Source organism: Mauremys mutica, chromosome 4 (assembly GCF_020497125.1).
Source record: "Mauremys mutica isolate MM-2020 ecotype Southern chromosome 4, ASM2049712v1, whole genome shotgun sequence".
In the NCBI taxonomy this organism is placed as follows: Eukaryota; Metazoa; Chordata; order Testudines; family Geoemydidae; genus Mauremys; species Mauremys mutica.
In genome coordinates this window covers 65049412-65071662 of record NC_059075.1, presented here as the reverse complement: position 1 = coordinate 65071662, position 22251 = coordinate 65049412, and the positions used below count along the sequence as shown (strand labels likewise).

At 43.1% G+C, this 22251-nt stretch overlaps 1 protein-coding gene across 13 annotated transcripts in view; it reads right to left on the bottom strand.

Annotated features, from left to right (window-relative positions):
* Nucleotides 1-22251, bottom strand: part of DPF3 (double PHD fingers 3) — a 262881-nt gene that overhangs the window by 68428 nt on the left and 172202 nt on the right. For all 13 annotated transcript variants that reach the window (XM_045013994.1, XM_045013997.1, XM_045014000.1 and 10 more), the window contains 3 exons: nt 20662-20789; nt 15557-15652; nt 10029-10107 (listed from right to left, as the gene is read on the bottom strand). In XM_045013994.1, the coding sequence (XP_044869929.1) occupies nt 10029-10107; nt 15557-15652; nt 20662-20789 (303 nt within the window). The remainder of the gene's footprint in view (nt 1-10028; nt 10108-15556; nt 15653-20661; nt 20790-22251) is intronic.

Sequence of the window (22251 nt, the reverse complement as noted above, 5' to 3'; positions counted from 1 at the left end):
CTGCTGGGGTGGAGTGACAGTTTTCACGGCCCCTAGCGCCCCTCCTTCTTGTGATTTTTGGTGAGGGGGGGACAGGACTTTGTGGCGGGGGAAGGCGGTTGCAGATACAGTTCAGGGGGGCTCTCTGCTCCTGCCTGCGGTCCTGCAGAACATCTACCAGGCGCCGGAGCGTGTCCGTTTGCTCCCTCATTAGCCCAAGCAGCGTTTGAGTCGCCTGCTGGTCTTCCTGCCGCCACCTGTCCTCCCGTTCGCTGTGTGAGCGCTGGTGCTGACATAGGGTCTCCCTCCACTGTCTCTGCTCGGCCGCCTCGGCTCTGGAACAAGCCATCAGTTCAGAGAACATGTCATCCCTAGTCTTTTTCTTTCGCCGCCTAATCTGCGCCAGCCTCTGTGAGGGGGATGCCGGGGCAGTTCGTGAAAGACCCGCAGCTGTGTGATGGGAAAAAGGAAGTGATTTCCTTGAAAAGATACATGTTTGCGAACACTGAACACAGTCTAGTCAGTTTCTGTGAACAAGACCATACAGGGCACCTAGTCTCACGAGCTCTCAGGACAAGTTCGAGATTTCGGAATACGCTTTCATTGGCTGCGGTCTTGCACAGGAGATCGGACAAGCGGGGCGGTACAGCTGAATCCGTGTAGCAGCCAGGCCTGGTAAGCACTACACTATAGGCTGCTTAACAGTTAATGGATAGCTGTGCCCTCCCGCTGAAGGCAATCTGTAAAGCATAAAGTCTGACCCTGTTCCAGCCCCGCGCTTTTCCTCTGCGGCCTCCAACACGTGGCTGTTAAACGAAGGTCATTGCTATGCAAAGTAAAAGTCAAGCATTCACAATAGTAACAGTACACTAATTGCCCTAATTAGATGCAGCAGTCGCCGAACAAGATTACCCTGAGGCGGGTCACTCGGAGAGAGAGAGAGAGGATGCTGCTAGAATCCCTGCACAGACCAGGACCGTACGCTGCAATGCTGGTGGAGGCAATGATTCCGCTGTACATTAGGATGGCCTGGCGCGGAAGAGTGTGCTTCCACGGAGCACCAAATAAGGCACCTCTCCCCAGGAACCTCCTGCGGAGACTTTTCGAGCTGCTCTCCGAGAGCTTCGTGGAAGTGTCCCAGGAGGATTTCTGTTCCATCCCTATATGTGTGGACCTTCTCTTTATATAGTTTTTTAAGGAAAAGTTTTTATATAGTTTTTACATATTTTTTATTCCTGTTTTTTAAAAAATAAATGTTTCCATGTTTATAGCACTTACCGACTGATCCTTCCCCTGATTCTGAGTCCGGGTTAACGGCCGGGGAGGGTTCTCTGTGAGGGTGATGAAGAGATCCTGGCTGTCGGGGAAAGCGGTATTGTAAGCGCTGTCGCCTGCGTCGTCCTCCACAAACCCTTCCTCATCTTCCCCATCGGCGAACATCGCCGAGGAACTGCCCCTCGACACTATCCCATACTCAGAGTCCACGGTCACTGGTGGGGCAGTGGTGGCAGACCCACCTAGAATGGCATGCAGTGCCTCGTAGAAGCGGCATGTCTGGGGCTGTGCTCCGGAGCGTCCGTTTGCCGCTCTGACTTTTTGGTAGCCTTGTCTCAGGTCCTTGATTTTCACGCGGCACTGCGTTGTATCCCGGCTGTATCCTCTGAGTGCCATGGCTTTGGAGACCTTCTCGTAGGTCTTTGCATTCCGTTTGTTGGAGCGCAGCTCCGAAAGCACAGACTCATCGCCCCACACAGCGATCAGATCCAGGACTTCACGGTCTGTCCATGCTGGGGACCTTTTTCTATTCTGGGATTGCATGGACTCCTCTGCTGGAGAGCTCTGCACCGTTGCAGGTGCTGCTGAGCTCGCCCCGATGTCCAACCAGGACATCAGATTCAAAGTGCCCAGACAGAAAAAGGAATTCAAATTTTCCCGGGTCGTTTCCTGTGTGGCTGGTCAGAGAATCCAAGCTTGGACTGCTGTCCAGAGCATCAACAGAGTGGTGCACTGTGGGATAGCTCCCGGAGCTAGTAAGTTCGATTTGCATCCACACCTAGCCTAATTCGAGATAGCCATGTCGAATTTAGCGCTACTCCCCTCGTCGGGGTGGAGTACCGAATTCGAACTAAAGAGCCCTCTAAGTCGAATTAAACGGCTTCCTGGTGTGGACGGTTGAGCGGTTAATTCGAATTAACGCTGCTAAATTTGATTTAAAGTCCTAGTGTAGACCAGGCCTGAGTGTTGTGAGGGATGGACTAAAAGGCTGATATAATGGCTTTGGACATCTAAATATTATCCAAAGAATAGGCCCTCTGAATCCCAATACTATTTGAATCCAAATGTCATCCTATTTACCCATCCTTAATAGCAACACCGGGTAACCCCATCCACTTCTAACTTCACCTCTATTTTATTCTAGTTCTTAGTGCCTAACAACTACTTTTCTTCAGTCCTCACTAAGCAAGGTAATGTCATCCCGCGGTTTAGCACTTAAGCTTCTAATAGTTATCAAGGGAAGGGTGACACAAAACAGACTTCTGAGGGAGCATGTCACAAGGCTATAATCAGAATATATTCAAATCAACTGGATGCAGTGATATTAACCCTACAGAGCTCAAGGGGCCAGTGGAAGTACTATTGAAGCCATTGTTAATGTTTTTGAGAACAAAAAAGGCAGGTGAGGTCTCAGAGGCCAGGCAAAAAGCAAACATAACACCTGATCTTGCAGGCCTTGCTCCAGAAAACCTGCCACTGAAATCAATAGGAAGTTTGAGCAATTGAAGATGGCAGGATCACGTCAATTTTAAAGATGCGGGGAAAGACGGCAGGGGAGTGTACAGGAGCAAATTTAATTTCAATTCTTGGTAAGTTGTTAGAACAATGAATAAAGCAGTTACTTTGTCAGCACATACAGAAAATATGGTGATAGAGAGCAACAAATATTTGCAAAAAACAAGTCATGCCACAGTTATGTAATATGTTAGGCTGGGATAGCAGGGTGCTCAGTTCCCACTGAAATTCAGTGGAAGTTGGTTGCCTTAACTCCCATAGGGCTTGGCTACACTTGCAAGTTGCAGCGCTGGTAGAGGCTTTCCAGCGCTGCAATTAGTAACTGTCCACACCTGCAAGGCACATCCAGCGCTGCAACTCCCTGGCTGCAGCGCTGGCTGTACACCTGGCCGGTGTAGCGATTGCAGCGCTGGTGATCCAGCGCTTGATCAATCTGTGAACAATCAAATGAGATCCTCCTCCCTGTTGTGAATGAGCTCTGTGGAGCTCCTCCGTTGCTGCTGCTATCTAAAAAACAAACACAGCTCCTGTTTGCTGTGATCATCTGTACCTGGCTGTAAACAATCAAATGAGAGGCAGGCAGGGAAACAGTGGGGAGTCGTGTTGCCTGCATGCTGTTTGCAATTAAGAGTTAAGACTAAGGGGTCGGAAAAATGTTCTGATTTTTCAAGTCAGGAAGCTAACACACAGTGTTGGCTCCAAAAATCCACTCTCTCTTTCCCCCCGCTCCCTGTCACACTAGACCCCACTCCACCCCCCTCTTTTGAAAAGCACGTTGCGGCCACTTGAATGCTGGGATAGCTGCCCATAATGCATCACTCCCAACAGCGCTGGAAATGCTGCAAATGTGGCCACACACCAGCGCTGGTAGCTGTGAGTGTGGCCACACACCAGCGCTGCTCCTACACAGCTGGATGACCAGCGCTGCAAACTACCAGCGCTGCAAACTGTAAGTGTAGCCAAGCCCTTAGGCTGACTGAAAATCCCAGCCTAACAGGATAGGTTTAGTGTACAAAGGGAATGCAGAGGACAAGGTGTATTCTGACATTAATGAGGCCTTTGATACTATGCCACATGACACACAAGAAAATTAGAAGAATATCGATGAGGTCAATCTTCAATGTAGAGGCTGCTTTTTTAAAAAACAAAAATCAAATTAGGATATTAATAGTTCAGTGCCAAGTTCAAAATATTCACCGGGGCCACACTTACACTGGTATTTAGGTACCAAAGGATGCACCTAGTGGGATTTTCAAAAGTAAATTGAAGTCAGGATGATCCAGTGATTGAGGCATTAGCCTAGGACTTGAGAGACTGGGTTTACTTCCTGGATCTTCCCCAGGCTGACTGTGTGACCCTGGGCACTTGCTCGCTGTGCCATAGTTCCCCAGCTGTAAAATAAGGATAACAGCACTTCCCTACTTCATAGGGGCATTGTGAGAATAAACATATTAAAAGTTGTTAAGTGCTCAGATACTCTGGGGAAAATCCCTCTCGGTGCCTATCTGCATCATTAAGCACCAAAATACTTTTGAAAAACTAGCCCTAGGTGCTTGCAAGCATCCATTTTGGGTTCAGTACTAGTCTATATTTTTATTACTGATTTGGCAGGTGGAGTGGAGAATACAAGAATGACATGTGCAGAGGACAGATTGTTGGGAAAGATCACAGACACTTGGGAAAATAACAAAAAATGCCCTGCATGAGCCTGAGAGATTGGAGAAAGGAGATGAAATCAATCATTTGATTAATAACTAGGAGATCCAACAAAGATAAATGTAACATGTTTCAAGTAAGACAGATTAATAAAATGAAGAAATTGAAGCCGGAGGATAACTAGCTGAGGTAGCATGGAGAAGGAACAGGTATATTAAATATGAAGACTATGAATGTGGCAGTGGAGAAAGCCCCTTTGCTTGAGATCTTTAAATCATGAGTGAAAATAGCCCTGGAGAATACAATCCTGCACCGGCAAAAGAATGGACTAACTAACCTAATAGGTCTATTGCCTCTCTAGCTTTCATAACATGTGCACAAAAGGAATATGCAATATTAGGAGTATTACGGGTAAAACAAGATAGCAAAAATAATTACTGAACCTAATACCGATCTTCTGCACTAGTTCAGCCTTCTCCTGTGAGCTATGTTTAGTTTTGGCCACCACACAGTAAAAAAAAAGACAGACAAATTGGAGACAGTTCAGAGGAGAGCAACAAGCTTGATAAGAGATCTGGAGGAGACACATGATAAGTGTCTTCAGATACAGAAAAGGACAGTATAAAAAAGCCAAGAAACAATTATTCTCATTAGGCACCAAGAAGAGAACACAAAGTGATGGGTGTAAGTCTGCAGCAGAGAAAATTCAGGTTAAATATTTGGAGAAACTTGATAACCAAAAGGACAGTTGGGGCAACAGAACAAGCTTCTAGACAAGAATCATCATCACTAGGGACACTCAAGGCTGGATTAGTCACCGGTCCATCAGGGGTGATAGGAAGAATTAAACCAGTTCTGCCATTGTGAAGGAGATGGACTAAAAGGCCCACTTGGGATCCCAATCTCAAACAGTCTATGTACAAAGGATGCTATATAAAGTAAGTGTCTTAATCAAAGTGCACTATAAATAGAGGAAGAGCTACACAGAAATGAGAAGAAACAGTGAGACAGACTAGAGAGGGGAAATGCTTGACAAAGGTACATGCAACAACTCCTTTTATAGAAGGAGAAAAGGAAAGCCCCACATGTGAAGATAGAGTAGAGGAAAAGAACAATGGAATTTAAAAGAAGATGCAAGTAAGTATATTTGCAGATTAGTTACAGTGAGGTGGGGGAAGGAGTAGAAGACGGCAGAAGAGTAAGGGTATGTCTATATTGCTGCTGGAAGCATGCTTGCCAGCACGGATGGATAGACATATGCTAGCGGTGCTTGCGCTAACACACTAAAAATAGCAGTGTAGCTGGGGTAGCACTGGTAGCAGCTTGGGCTAGCCATCTGAGAACAAACCTGCCCAGACACCCTGGGCTAGCCCAAGCCACTGCCCGTGCAGCCCCCAGCTACAGTGCTATTTTTTGTGAGCTAGCTCAAGCAGAGCTAACATGAGTCTCTCCACCCATGCTGGAAAGCATGCTCCCAGCTGTAGTGTAGACCTGCCCTAAGTAGTGTCTAGATGACTTAGGACAGGCGGACCACTTCAGACAGATGGAAGAACATCAGTTCATCTAGTTCAGAAGCTAGAGAGGTTCACAGTTTTTTCTTCCAGAACTCATGCTATGAAACTCCATATAATGTTGATGAAGTTTTACCAGAGTGAAGATATTTGATTTTCAAAGACAGCCAAATCATGGATAAAAACACAGCTGTAGTGAGACTTCTCTGGCTGGTGGATCCCACGGGGCAACATTTATGACCATATGTCATCAATTGTCCTTATTGTAATTTATACATTCATTCATTCACTCTGCCCTTCATTTGAAACTTGTACCCTGTTGTTCATCTGAAGCTGCTGTAGTAGGAGCTCCCCAGTCTTCCCCGGGCTGTGTTGGGTTTTCTTTCTAGCATGGTTTGGTACCCTGGCACCCTACCAGGGGCCATACATACAGGCTCTCTCTGGTCTATCTCCTAGTTATGTATTCAGGCTGTGTTTGTAAGCAGCAGTACACATTCCTGCCTACAGCCCTCCGACATGGTCTCCTCTCAGTCCCACTCTCCAACCCCCTTTTCAAGGGTATCTGGTAGAGCTGGTTGAAAATGTTCAGATTGACCAGTTTTCCATCAGAAAATGCTGATACAATGAAATGGAAACTTTTCCCAGGAACATATCAATGTTGTTGTTATTTTTTATGAGAAATTATCAAAACATTTTGTTTCAACTTTTGTTATATTAGAATGTAATATAAAAAGTCAAAATGTTTCAACCATTATAGAATGTTGTATAACAAGTCAGAATGAAATAGTTCAATAAGATTGAAATAAGATTTTCATTTCACAAAAAATTCCATGTTTTTTGACTTTTCATCTCAATTTGGAACAAAACCAAATTTTCCTGAGACACAAAAATTCCATTTTTCAAGCAGTTCTAATTTCTGGACCAACCAACTGGACAAAATCTGCTCAGGTGGCACGTAGCCATTTACCTGTCCCCACTTGGTCAGGGCTGAGTTCCTTCTCTGGAGTAGCATTCCCATCTTCCAGTGGAAGGAGGTCTGCCAGCAAGAAGTCAGAGGTGAAGAGGCTAACCCGGGCACAGGGGTTAGCTCCTTCACAGCCATGCTGCTGACACATGGGCTGGTAGCTTCTCACAGACCTTTATGTGAGTACTGACAACTGTTGAAGTATGTTCTGTTTCCTATAAGCATAGTTTTATAATTGGGGAAGTAGAGCTGGTCAAATTCCTCAAAGAATTTTCTGTGACTATATCCTTTAAATAAATAAATAATACTTCAATTCAGTTCTGTTTGTGCGCCTTTTGTGTTTGTTCACTTTCCACAAACATTCAAGCAAACAAATTTACTGCAGGCACATTTGCAGAAACAGAAAAGTTGGGGTGAAAATTAGAGAATATATAGGAAAAGCAAATTATGGACTCATTAAGGCAATTATTGACACCAGTAATGTGATTCTAAGAGTAATGAGACAGGGAACAGAAATGATACTCTGTAACCTGCATGTCCCCATCTAAAACTAACCAATCTAGCTGTGAATTTGTACACTGAATATTGGGAATTAACTTCTCCCAAACAATATACTGATCAAGATATAATTGTAGAAAATATTTGGCAAATAATTTTTAAGAAGAAATAAATTTTTAAAAATATCTTAAACTGTTTGCTGACAATTCATTAACAGAAAAGGGGTCTAAATGTGTCAAATAAATTATTCACTACAAATTATTTATATAAGTTCTAGTGGATATTAAAAGGGAGGGAGAAGATGACACACAAGAAAGATGGCACTATAGCTGGAGCAACCCTCTCTCCAGTCCCCCATAGTAATGTAAAAGAGTTCTGTTACTTATAACAACCTTCTCTTAGCCATCTATCTTGGTCCTCTCCTTCTGATAATATGTTTCTTAAAAATGAAAGATTTCATCCAAAGGGAGTTGGAAAGATTTATTTTTCAAAACCAAAAAGTAAATTTATGCTCTAAAATGTAAACCAGGAATTAGGAATGGGCAAAACTACATCAGTACAACATGCACCATAACCTTGGCTTCAGCTCAGATTTCTGTTGCCTGCTTTGATATCTTTGATGTGTCACATATTATCTGTGAATCACCTCTTTGCATGTCACTAAGGTGCCTGGGTGATCCCGCAGTTGAGCTAAATCATTTATACTCTCACTAGGGAAATGGGAGTGACCACAAAAGAGTCACAATATGTTCAAAATGCCTATAATCTACAGAAGTGCCCTTGCATGTGGGGGCATTTCCAAGAAAGGAGATATAGACAATCCCACACACACATCCACTCTCACTGAAAGGCTCAGGATTTTAAACAGAAAATATGTGTTAGACTTCTGGACAATCCTTAGAAGGGAAAATTTCAACCCTCCAATGTAAAAACAGATCCTTAAATATAAACCTGCAGAGGTGCCCCCAATCCTTTCACCCTAACGAGCTCCTCCTTCTGTGATCAGGTTATACTCATGTGCAGACATATTAGAGACCATTCAAGGCTTTCCTTTCTCCCTCCGAAATCAATTGTACCATTAAGGAACTCCGTCCCTAGAGTCGCCATAGTATTTGCATTGCCAAAGCAAGACATTTGGAATGCCAATCACAACACCATACAAGGGTCACCCAACCTCACCATGAAAGAGCATGGCTGGACTGTGGGGAATAAACCTTTCATGTATGTTCCATATTTCTTCATTTTTTAAAAACTACAGATTCATAGATAGCTATTGTGATGATTGGTCTTTTGGGGCTGGAAGAGTTGGGAGGTTGGGGGCAGAAAGGGGTGGGCGTACCAACTCATCCCAAACTCCACCCAAACCTTTTGGAGCTGTGAAGTGAAGATGGTCACCTCTCCTCCTGACTCTATTAGTTATAGGGAGAAACAAGGTGAGTGAGGTAATATCTATTATTGGACCAGCTTCTCCAATAAAAGATATTACCTCACACACCTTGTCTCTCTAATATCCTGGAACTGACTCAACAGACAACAGCACTCTGTTAGCTTTGGTTAGTTAGTGACAGCACAAATTCCCAATGAACACTCAATCTATTCTTGGCATTGAAGTGGGAGCTTCGCAGAAAGACAGGGGTTTAGCCCAGCATGTCACTCACTGAATAGGATGTATTGAAGTGAGAAAGAGTTGAAAAGAAGAAGAAAAAATGCCAATGGATAGATCCTAGCTGTAAAAATAATTCATACTATGCCAAATTCTGGAGTTCTTCCTCACAGTCTGACACCCTTGCTTGTTTTGAGTAATGCCTTACTTCACATGCAGTCCCACTGGAACCCATCACAGAGTCAGCTACTACTCACAGTGAGTCAGGGTACATCTACACAGCAAATTAAGGTATGACAGTAGTGTGGTTAGGCCCATCCATGCTAGCTTTCATCTAGCTAGCTACGGTAACAATAGTAGTGACAATACAGAAGCATGGACTTCAGCACTGGCTAGCCACCTGAGCTGTGTACCCAGGGTCCCTGAAGCCTGTGCTATCACACATACACTACTGTTGGTACTTGAGCTAGCTAGATTAATGCCCGCATGCGTATGCCTACCTGTGCTACAATCACACCTTCCTTTGGTGTTTACTTGTACCCTACAAGTGACAGAACTGGGCAGTCAGGTTTTAATCAGTGCTTACCGAGGCACAGCTCCCACTGATGTCCCTCAGAGCTCTGTCTGAGGAAGGGCTGAGAGAGTTAGGACTTTGAAAGAAAGGGAATCACCACAAAAATAAGTGAGAGATACACAGTGGTGAAGTACCTTTGTCGGAGATTTTTGAGTTAAGCTTTTGTTTGTAACTATCTGAAACAGAGAAAGAAATAGAGGGTGAATCTTACAAGGGTGGAGGAAGAGAGAGTTAAGGCAGAGAAGCCACAAAGAGAGAGAGAAATTGACAGAGCATGAGAGGTGATTTCACTTTCTTTCTTTCATGCAAAAACCCCAACAGCAGCAAGTGAAAGACATGCAAGTCAGAGAGCAGCAGGACTCTATGCTGGAAAGGAGAACATGAAGCCCTGATTACATTTTGGGCTGGTTGGACCAGGCCAGAAGCAGAGTTGGTGGTCTGGGTGCTACTTACTGTCACAAACGAAAGGTTTGTCATGGTCATCCTGGGAGGCAGCATCGTTCCTTCTCCTGCCACCTCCAGATCCCCGAGCCTACAATGAGAATAAGGATGTTAACACCATTCCGGTGCCCCTCACAGCTTCCAACTTGCCCCAACCAGAATAACCTGTGGACTAAATGAATCTTTGACTTCAGTAGAGTTACATCATTGTAACCAGATTACTGGGCCCTGCCTTTTCCTAAAACACACTGTATATATATTGAGCTTTCAATGTGGCAGAGCTCCCTTAGAATAGATATCCTTACCTGATTAGTCACAGCACTATAATGATTCCTGCCTCACTGCCACTGCATATTTCAGACAAGTCACAGGAGGTGGTGTTCAAGTATTGAGCCTAATCAATGAATGAATGGATGGGAGGGCATAAATCCATTTGTGGCTAGAAGTAACACTACTGTGAAATCAGTCTGAAAACAGGCTCATAATATTATGAGGTATAAGGATGATTCTTTCCTTTTAATATTTTTAAAATACATCTTGTGCTGGTGAAAGGTGCTAGCCCAACAGCCCAGGACACTGAGGTCCTTGGTTTATCCATAAAGTGCTGCCCTGCATATGTGCATCAGTGTGATCTGAACACCAGGGATAAGAATGGAGTTCAGTGTTAATGCCATTCAATCTTCACCATTCTCAGCTGAGAATGCCAACTTGGGCACCAGTTACAATGGTGGTGGTTGTGATGTGGATATCGGGAACTGAACCCCCAGCCACCCAAATTATTTTATGTAGGCCAATGGACAGTCTTTAAATGATACTAACTTTGGGCCTGATCTCTGTTTGAACTAGTGATCTCAAGGCAGAAGGTTACCAGGGCCGGCTCCAGGCACCAGCCGAGCAAGCTCGTGCTTGGGGTGGCAGATTCCAAGGGGCAGCATTCCCGCAGGGTTTTTTCCCCCCTTCGCAGCTCCAACTGCCCTATAGTGGGCGGCAGCGCGGAGGAGGGGAGCGCCCTGCTGGGAGCGGTGCTAGGTCTGTAGCAAGCCCGGCAGGTTTTTTTTTTTTCCCCTTCGCCGCTCCGGCCGGCCCACAGGTTTGTTTTTTGTTTCTCCCCCTCCTCCCCCCTTCACTGCTCCGGCTGCCCCACAGGGTTTTTTTTGGTTTTGGTTTTTTTGCTTGGGGCGGCAAAAAAGCCAGAGCCGGCCCTGAAGGTTACATGGCCCTTTCCTAATACTCTGAGCCACTGAGTTCTCAGGCAAAGGCAACACACCTCAATTGTTTCAGTCTTCCAAATAGATAAGTCCTTGGCTCCTACTTTCCCTCCTAGAGCTAACTGCTCTGAATCCCTTTGCTTTTTGTTTGAGAGAATCTGAAATTGAAGCAGCATTAGCAGGTAGAACTGAAGATGATGCAGAGATGTAGAAAATAGTATTAGTGTCCCAAATACTAAAGGGATCTATGGGCTAACCCTTGCATCTCCTCGATGTACACTGAACAGCACTCTAGTTAACTGAGCTGTATTCCATATTCGTCTGAAGACAAGGCAACGAGGGACAGTTTTACACTGACATACCATTGGGAGATGATGAAAAGAGGGGCTTACATAAACTGCGCAGGTTAAAATGAACTCTATCCCATTGGGTTGCTCAGGTCTCCAGGACAAACCCAAGAAAGCCTCTTAACCACTTGGATGGAGTAGGAATAAGCCTATTCTCATTGCAATCTTGGAGGAAAGGGACAAATTTGTGACTGGCTGGATGGGGTGGATGCTGTTAGGTATGATCAGTACAGTTTTGCTTCCTGCAAACAGAGTTCAAAGCAGGGCACTACATTCTGACCAGTGTGTGATCTCTTTGAGTGAGTAAAACGTAAATCAAATTAAATGCAGGGGGGCACAAACCCCTCGTGCTAACTACAAACACAATCTTTAAGGAAGCTGATGTATATGTTGGATGCAAGATTTGTCAGAATAAATTAAAGGGTGCGTCTACCCTGAAAAGTGATTCTGTAACAATTGCTTTATGCGATCCACGTTCATTGTCTCTCAGTGATTCAATATCAGTTTCAGTGCTCAGTTTACAAATAAAAGATTTTTTTTTCCTGACTGCCAGCTCTGCAAACTCACCCAAGGCTCTGAGAGTAAGCCTAGGTTCCTTCCTTCTCTCACAGCGCAAGCCAAATCAGGCCCTTAGGGACACCTGTGCAACCCCATTTTCTTCTGTAGGTTAGCACAGGTGTAACTGATTGGACCTTAAACAATTCTGTTGATTGACAGACTATAATCCAACCCCCAGGCTAGGGGCATTGGTTCTGTAGGGCTAAGAGGAATAAAAGAGCAGTAAAGACTTATTTTTGTCACTAGTTAGCAGTATAACTCTGAAGACACACAGGGAGCAGATCTGTAGAGTAAGGTGGTGTCATTTTAATATAGTCACTTTTCAGAGTAGAATGGCAATTTAAGATCTATTGCTTAGCATTTCGCAGCCAGCTGTTTCCCTTCTAACTGTTCTTTATAAAAATACAAGTGCAAAGCATTCGTGACATGACCACATATACTCTTTTTCATAAATCGAACATGGGGAGATTTTCAGATCAAGTCAGTGTCTTTCAATAGGGTGTGACTCCTAAACCCCTTTGGCATTTTTGAAAATGTGTCCCTCCCCCCAGTAAGTACTTGAAGAGCCCTTTACTGTACATGTGCAGCTGCATTGCGTTTATATTTTTTAACAAACTTCATGTCCCAGCTCCTTCCACATTTTCTCCATCCGACAAAGATTCTAAAAACCTATCTCTGTGTGAATCCATCTCCTTGGCCTTCAGACTCTTTACTAGCACTTCCATTATTTCAGACCTAGCCTTAGGGGGCCAGAAAACCAGGCAGTCACCCCAGGGGCACAAAACTGAATGCCACGTTCATGCTGTCAGGGCTTCAATCTGTTGGATTCAGTCATCCACAGCTGCCTTCATTCTCCTGCCGGCATGCAGCAGGGACTAGGATACTTGATGTATGAAGCCTGGAAGCCTCAACAGAGCAGATTTGAAGCAGCTTAATGGAGCCAAACAAAGAGAGTAGCCAGAGGGACAGATGTAGGGTCCAGAATTAAAATTAAAATCATGCTGTAGGAAAAGAAAGGGACACATAGAATTTGGAATATTCAGAGCAATAATTCTGCTGCATTAATCCTGTGTCAATGCCTTCAGTCCTCATTTATTCTCCAAATGCCAAGAGGTTTATGGGCAAAACTTTGCAGAATCTAGTTTCCTTCAGGATGTCCTCCCGTGTAGTCTACCATCCTTTAACAATACCCCATCCCTCCTTTCTAGGCAACAAAGTGCAGTCCTTTCTCGGGTTCAGCTTTCAAGTCTCCTCAGTTTTGACCCCTTTGTCCTAGTTCCTACTTCAGGTTGGACACTTCATGAGGAGCAGGGCATTTCAACGGCAGACTTCAGTGGAGCTATACCAGTTTAAACCAGCTGAGGAGCTGGCCCTCCATTTTAAAGTATTAATTCTGCTTTGGTTCAACATGCTGACTTCACTCAATTAAAAGTTTACGGCATTTGGAGCTCTTTTTCCCTCTGCACTCTCATCACTGTGCAAAGTCAAAGTCACCAGCAGAGCAGGAGTCACTAGCAGGGCAAGAGATTCTATTGTGGCTGGTTGCACTGTGCCCATGCTTAATAAGGGGCTCTAGAGCAGAAAGCAAGATATAAATTTATGCTTCCAGGTGAATGAGAAGAATAATTAATTGCCCCCAACCCCCCCCCCCCAAGATTTTATTTATAATGAAAAAGCTAAAAACAATTAGTATTGTTTTCATATAGCTTCCTGGAGAGGGGAGTACAGCAATGCATGTAACAATAACATCAGGGCACTGTTTGAATGGGTTGAGGATGCATGGAAATGAATGCCAGGAAATATAATTCTCCTTGCACAACCTGAATATCTTCTTCACTATCCATTTGGTCCTTCACTTCCAATGACAGGCATGCCCAAATTCCGTGACAGGAAGTTTATTAGGAAAGGCCCATGTAGCTGAAGTATTAGTGATAGCTATAGTTAAGGTTGTATTCTAACCCCTGGTTTTGGTTACTAGTTCATATCGTTTTCTGAAACTCACACTTTTGTGGCTCTGTTTAAGGCTAAATTTTAGAAAATATTAAAGAATGATTCAGCCAAACTGTTCAGCCATTTTTGATCATGAAGAGAGTGAAAAAATACACTTCTCCAATTCTTTAAAAAAAATATTATGATCTTTATTTAAATAGTCTTAGCACAAAAGTGAACAAGAGCAAGAAGCTGAAATAATGGAACAACAGAGGGTTTGCACAAGCACGTTATGAGTGAGGTTTCAAACAGCTCTTCTTATTTTTTTAATTTTATTTTTATCTGTTTTTATCTCAAAATATCCACCAAGCACACCAAAAGGCATGTTCAGAGATGATGTGCCCTTGCAGCTCCCACTACAGTCAATGACAGATGCAAGTGCCAAGCACCTCTGAGAATCATGTTCACTTTCATTTAGGGGGCTAGCTTTAGGGATCTACATTTGAAAATTTTGACTCCATGTTTTAAAATTGTAGAAGCAGCAAAGAATCCTGTGGCACCTTATAGACTAACAGACGTTTTGCAGCATGAACTTTTGTGGGTGAATACCCATTTCTTCGGAGTGGGTGGAAGTGGGTATTCACCCACGAAAGCTCATGCTGCAAAACGTCTGTTAGTCTATAAGGTGCCACAGGATTCTTTGCTGCTTCTACAGAACCAGACTAACACGGCTACCCCTCTGATACTTGTTTTAAAATTGTGACCTTGTTACTTAGCTGATTTACTGCTGGATCTGTGAGAGGACATGATAGGAAACTATGGGGATGTTGTCTCCTGAGAGTGAAATCGTGCCCTATTTAAATTAAGGGGAATTTTGACATTGATTTCTATCGGACAAGGATTTCACCCTTAGAGTGCTACTAAAAACTTTCACTGCTGACTTTATCTTTGAAGAACATAGGGAAATGTATTTAAATAGTTAAACAAAAAAAAACAGAAAATCAAAGATGACTTTGTTTTGGCGTATGGGACTGTAAATATTTTTTGCATTTATCTTTTTAGTAAAGAATGGTATTTCAAGGTCAGGGGATTGTAATAACAGGATAATAAAAATCATCATTATTAGATTTTATTTTAAAACTAAAAATTCATCACTATAATAAATTTGCTCCATCTTCTAAGTCTCCCAACAGTCTTATTTCTTAGTAATAGGCAGAAATAAACTGAAAACATGTGAAAACATAAAAAAGACACTGACTGTGTCATTCCACAATTTACCACATGGATATCACTTCAGCATATCTGTGTGTGTGTGTGTGTGTGTGTGTGTGTGTGTGTGTGTGTGTGTGTGTGTGTGTGTGTGTGTGTGTGTGTGTGTGTGTGTGTGTGTGTGTGTGTGTGAGAGAGAGAGAGAGAGAGAGAGAGAGAGAAACCAACTGAGAATGTGAGACTTGGGGTTTGCTTCCCTTCTTTCCTCTCCCATAGATTCCCAACCTACCCGTCCTCTGGGCCTGTTCTTTCGTTTTGGAATATCTTCTTCTAATTCCTCTTCCTCATTCACTTCATCAGCATTTTCATCATTTTCCAAAACTCTCTATAGGGAAAAAATAAACAATCATTTTTAGAAGAAAAGACTATTGTTTGCTAGAAGACACACAAGGTCAATTATTATTTACAATTGAGATTGTGATAATGCCCAAAATGTGCTCTTCAAACACAAAGAGAGATACAGTCCCTGTCCCAAAGAGATTTCAGAGGTGAAGACAGACAAAAATGGATACAACATGCAAACAAGAGGTCTAAATAGATTATTAAAATTATAAGTGTACTAATTCTCTAATGACAGAATCATATCCAAGCATCTCCAATTCCTTCCAGTCAACACTCTCAAAAGTTAGAGCAGGGGTAGGCAACCTATGACATGCGTGCCAAAGGCGGCACATGAGCTGATTTTCAGTGGCACTCACACTGCCCGGGTCCTGGCCACCGGTTCGGGAGGCTCTGCATTTTAATTTAATTTTAAATGAAGCTTCTTAAACATTTTAATAACCTTATTTACTTTACATACAACAATAGTTTAGTTATATATTATAGACTTATAGAAAGAGACCTTCTAAAAACATTAAAATGTATTACTGGCACGCGAAACCTTAAATTAGAGTGGATAAATGAAGACTCGGCACACCACTTCTGAGAGATTGCCGACCCCTGAGTTAGAGAGTTCCTCCCTCACCCACCCTCATTTTCTCAGGGAAATGGGTCCTGAGAAATACCAGTCTGAAGGCTGACATCCCAGGACCCTAGCAAGACACAGTCTATGGGGGTGTGAGTGGGGTCGTGGAGTTTCTCTTCAGAAATTAACTCTTAGAAGCTGTAAATCAACATTTCTTTCCCTTGTAGTCTACAATTTTTCCCATTTAATGAAACATTCATGTTCTGCATTTCTAATGGCCCTTGAAATTAATATCCTTTTGGAGTACCAGTCCCGTAAGTAACTATACAGCTCTGGAAATAAGGAGTCCTGATCCTAAAAAGTGCTGCGCAAATGTAGTTCCCACTGAAGTCAATGGGAGTAGCAGTTGCTCATCATCTTGCAGAATTGTGCCTGGGATTTGTTAATTTTTTCTGTTTTTGAGAATTCCATGCTTGGGGAAAGGTATCCCATTTGGTAGCTCTGAGTTAGAGGTGATGGAAAGGATTTGTAATCTGTTACCAAATACTGACCTATCCAGGCTCCCAGATCATTATTAGTTAAAAGCTGCTACAGAACCAGCAGAGGGAGAATAGGAGCAGAACACATTAGTTTTGAGCCTTGCGGACTTTAGGCATTGACTGCTGGGGGTGCTGGGAGAAAATACACAGAGATTTCACTGACAAGAGATTTAGAATCTGGAGGAACACCTGCACCACATTATTATAATCTTATCCATTTAAATTTTTGAGCCAAGATATTGGACAGTATCTGTTACAGTTTCAGGGCTATTGCACCTTTATTCCCCCTCCCTGGTCCACCAAGGGCACCACTTCTAGGGTCCCGGCTCCCAGCCATCACCTCTTTTGGGCAGAGACCTGCATCTCACTCACTCCCGTGTTGCTCACAGTTATACATTACCACATAACTCTTTCTAAGTAAGCACATTTATTCTTAAAGTGAAAGCATTACAGGGAAACATATTAAAAACAAAAGAACCTGCACGCATGCTAAGAAACTTACCAGAGATCACCCCCCAACTCTAACAAGGGCTCTGCTAGGTGTCAGTCCTTCAAAACCCACAACTGGGTTTTCCCCATGGTTACAAGTTCATAATTGTATCAGATTCAGAACCAGAACCCAGGCAGAGCAGTTCATCTGTTTCTTTATACAGCCTGGGACTTTGCTCTCCAGTCTCCGAGACCAGGTAATTAGCAATCATCCTTCTTCAGGGCATAGCTTCAAAAGACTGGGTTTTTGCATAACCAGAACTGGGAAATTGACCTTAAGCTCTCCTTAGGCATCCTCCAGGAAATCCACTTCACAGTTACTGTCCCAAAAGTCCTTTTTTGCTTGCACATTTTCAGTACAGTCCTTTGAACTCCCAGGCTTCACAATAATACACAAACTTTGCATTTAATATAATGGACACCAAAAATACTTAAACTTAATTTAATAATGTCTCCCAAGGATATGCAAGAAATTGCTATATCTGTCATGGTGTCCCTTAAAAAAGTTTAAATAACTTGTAGAGTTTGGTGGGAAGTCTAATATTTGTAGGGTTTGGGATTTAAGTTTCTCTCTTTTTTTAACGCCTCAGGGGGCCATTTATGGGATCAAACTATTGTGAGTCCTGGTCTTCTCCCATAATTTTAGTTCCTGGAAGGGGGAAACATTAAGTGACTGCCATCACCACTTACAATTATTCTTTCAAAATTCACACAGTTACATACATTGGTAGGGGCGACTTCATACTTTTAAAGTCCAGGGGACGACTAAAGAATTTTTGTTTCTGAACAGATAAATGTTATGTAAAAAAATTGGAAAACTACTTATAACATCTTCCATTTTCACAGTGCCTTTCAACTCCAGCAACTCCATTCTTCACCAGCAACACTACACAACAGTGTTAAGTAGGGATAGTGTAGAATACTTTCTCCAGTTGAAAATGCAGGGCAAATTTAAAGTAGGCAGACCAATTAACCGCATGTGAGCATGGCCAGGATGACAGGTAATGCTTCTAATTCTTGTGGAAAATGCCAGGTCAACTTTTAATGACTGATCAAAGACTCTGGTTTAAGCCTACTCCAAAAGATGATGCCATTTTCACCTCACTTGAGGCACTGGTTCAACAGTGATCTCACATGGGGCCAAATCTCAATTCATGTAAATAGCAGGTGAACATCTGGCCCATAGTGACTGCACCTGTTTAAGAGGGGCAATCCTTATTCTTTTTTAGCAAAATATCTATTATTTTCCTACTCTGTCCTTCCAAAACACTCTTCCAGTTCACCATATTTCAATGCAGGTAAGCAATGAGTCCCTGCTTTTCTCCCAATCCACATTAAGGGCTAGTGTGAAAGTTTACTCTCAGCCCATAGTTAAGGGCAGTTCCTAGCTGGGACCAAGGAGAGAATTATGACTCTGTCCACCGTCCCACACCTGCATGGGAGGAGGAGGAGTAGCAGCCCCACACAGACTGCTTCCTCCTGGACCTTCCCAAGATAGACTAGCAGAATGTGTAGCCTACACAGAGGAGTAAGAGGGAGCCTTGCACAACACACATTCTATCCTCCCTTACACCTTTGCATGGGCACAAAGAACTAATAATGATCTTGTCCTCCAATTGTCCAACCATCCCTACCACCTGCTGAAAGTGATTGTTGTGCAGACTGAATCCAACAAAGCTGCACTTGCACAGGAAACAGCAGCCAGGAAAGCCTCTCACATCAGCTCCATGATGAAACCGGCATCCATAAGACAGGTCACAGCTCAGAGAGTACAGCTGAAGGCTCTTTGTACAGACACTTCTCCCCTCCCCACTTTGTAATGCAGTGATGCCAAGACTGCTGTCAATTCCGCTGTCTCTGAAGTCTTTTTCCTCAGGCTGATGCCGGGGATAACTTGGGAGCTCAGATTGCACAGCAGCATCCAAAGGCACTCATAAGGATGCTGCACCATGACTTCTTGTGACCTTGGAAGCTGCTGTAATAGAGTCTTTAGGGCTTTGAGTTTATTAGAATCAGAAAGGGGGAGGCAAAGGACGGTTTTCGCACAGACCTCATTGTGAACATGGAATGCTTCCCCTTTGGCAATTTTCCATCCCACAGAAAAGAAGATTCTCATTTAAAGGGATATAAAACAGGTTAAAAATCCCTACTTACATTTTGGATGCACCAAGGTGCAGAGCATCTGTCTTTTGAAAAATCAGGTCCCTTTATTGTGTCCCAAGCTGGGTACTCCAAAACTGAGGCTTACAAAATCACAAGTCACTTTTGCAAATGTAGACATGTATATGTACAATGTTTCCTTACGTGTGTCACTAGTAGCTCTAATCCTGCAGCCTTTACATAGGTGATATTTCAGTGGGGCTGCTCGCAAGCATAAGGGCTGCAGGATTGGAGCCAGAGCTATGCAGATTTGATGCTCATGATTTTCAGTTTTGATCTCTGTTGGGCCACATACTGGAGTTTTGCTTCAGCTTTCAGGAACGAATCCCAACACTTGAATCTCAGCCAAAATCACCAATTTTTGCCGGTTTCACGTGAGTTACACTAGAAATCATAGATCGGTGTAAGTTAATTCAGAATGCTGCCTTCAGCTCATTCAAAATTTGCCTCTACTTCCCTGAAAGGTTTGCAAACCTCAACAAAACTGGCCAGAGTCAAAGATTTCATTTTGAACATTGCATACAACTCTTCCAGTAGTCCCTTAGATTAGCAGGATTTTAGCTATACCAGAGACCGGCAACTAGTTTTTACTTTTAATACTGGTAAATGATCAGAAGGCAATCCTTATTATTTAATATTTAAAGGGATAATGGCAAGATACAAATAAAGTTTTCCCTGCCTGAGTTACTAATAATAACTGGGATTATTAAAGATGAAAGAATTTTAAAAAATATTAATGCTATTTGCTTTCAGACATTCTGTTTGGACAAAGAAAACAGACTGACCAGTGCCACCTTTTTTTTTTTTAAATCAGTAGCTTTGGGCCCAGTTTAAGATCAAAATATGAACTCTCCCACAGGTTGAGGCTGTTGAGATCCAGTTTATGGTTTGGACTCATCTCTCTCCATAGCTGATAATCTTACAAGTACAATGCTGCCGTGTTTGGGTTGCAAGCCATCAAGAACTTGGCAGGCAGTCCCAATTCTTGTGACACTTTTACTGGACAGTTAAACAACATTCTGAATTTATTTTGAGCATCACAACATAGTGTCAGGGTTTCATGACATTCTGTGACACACGGGTATATCACCATGCATTAATACAGCATTCTGACACAAAGACACAAACTGCAAACGATACAAATGGTTTGGGTTTGGAGAATGAAAGGTAAAATCTTAAAGCCAGCCCTGCTGTCTCAGTATGGAGACATATGGTGCAGCCAATATAAATGCTCTTTTTTACCTGGATTTCCTGTATAGTGTCTTCCTCTTTAGTATCCACTTTTTTCTCAATCCCTTCCCCGCGCAGCAAGGCTTCCAGAGTGGTTCCCTCTGATGTGAACCCATCCTTCTTCAAAGGCAGATCAACTTCTGAGAAACAAAACAAAGAGATTATGTCTATTGCCTGCGCACAACTGCACAGCGGAGGGAGCAAGAGGATAGGTAGCAGGTTGCCTGGCTCTTAACCCTATTCCCATCCTAAAGAAGAAGGAGAAGTACTTTACCTAACCTCTAAACAGGAGATTCATTTCTAGCTTGCTGAAGCTCTGGGACCTTTTCAATTTGCTATGTTGGGTTGCAACAAAGGAAGGCTGGACATATTATCTTGTAGGGGAATAAAAACAAAAACCATTTCTTTTACATGAACTCCCCATACTCCAAATGGGAAGAAAAGCCGCATAGCTTTCTAGAGCAGGTAGCTAAAAATATTAAGGTCCTCTCCCAAAAAACAGGAAATGTATATATATATTTGGCACAGTTCACGACACTCAGTTGTGTACAGGATCATTTTACATCAGGGGCCAAGAACCAGATATTCCAGGGGTAGGAAAGGGGGAAAAGAGAGATCATACAGTGGGAGACTGCTGAGAATTAATAAAAATAATGAGGGGCTGTGCAACCAAATATTGATCCCTACTTTTCTTATTGAGGCCCAGAGTCTACAACCCTTGCATGGACTTCAATGGGACTACTTACATGGGTAAATATTACTCGGTGTAAGGAAGGATTGCAGAATCCGGCCCTTGTGAGGAGGACCCTAACTCTAGTTCTCCCACAGCCTGGAGCATGTGCCCCCATTTAAAAAACACAGTGATTAATGAGGACACTTGATGCCACATGACACGCAGATGAAAGAGCCGACAGTATGCTAGTTTCGGATGGCTATCACTGTATTGTGAAACAAGTACTGCAGTCAGAAAAATACAGCATGGGTGTTAAAATACATGCAGGGCAGAGTTCCATCTCCTACTCCATTTACATAGGAGTTTGACTAGCATAATCCCACTGTAGCCTCTTTTTATGGGGCACCCTCATTGCCATGGCCACCCTTCTCAAGCCTCCCTCCTTCTCTTCCAGGATAGGTTCCTCTTTCCAGGCGAATATGTTTGGGAAGGAACTAGGAACCATGGCTGATGTTTTACAAATCAGTATCTGCTGTCCTGGTTTCATTGCTGTATCCCAGTCTTTCATCTCACTGTGTACCCCCTCATCTCATTGTTGTATCCACCTACCATCTCCTGTCATATACTTAGACTGTAAGATCTTCAGAGCAGGGACTGTCTTTTTGTTATGTGTTGGCACAATGCCTAGCACACTGAAATTGTGACCCCCTAGGCACTGCCACAATACAAATAATGAATTATCATCATTTGGTGCAGAGGTGTGTAATTACTTCTAGGGGAACCATTTGCCCCTGGAGAATGGCAGCTGCCTGTCAGGGACCCCAAATCCATGAAAAGATGTGGGGTTCCCTGAGCCAAAGTAGAGGATAAAGGATTTGAAAGTACTCTCTCAAATTTATTGGAGAGAGGGGACATTAGCTAACGGCATG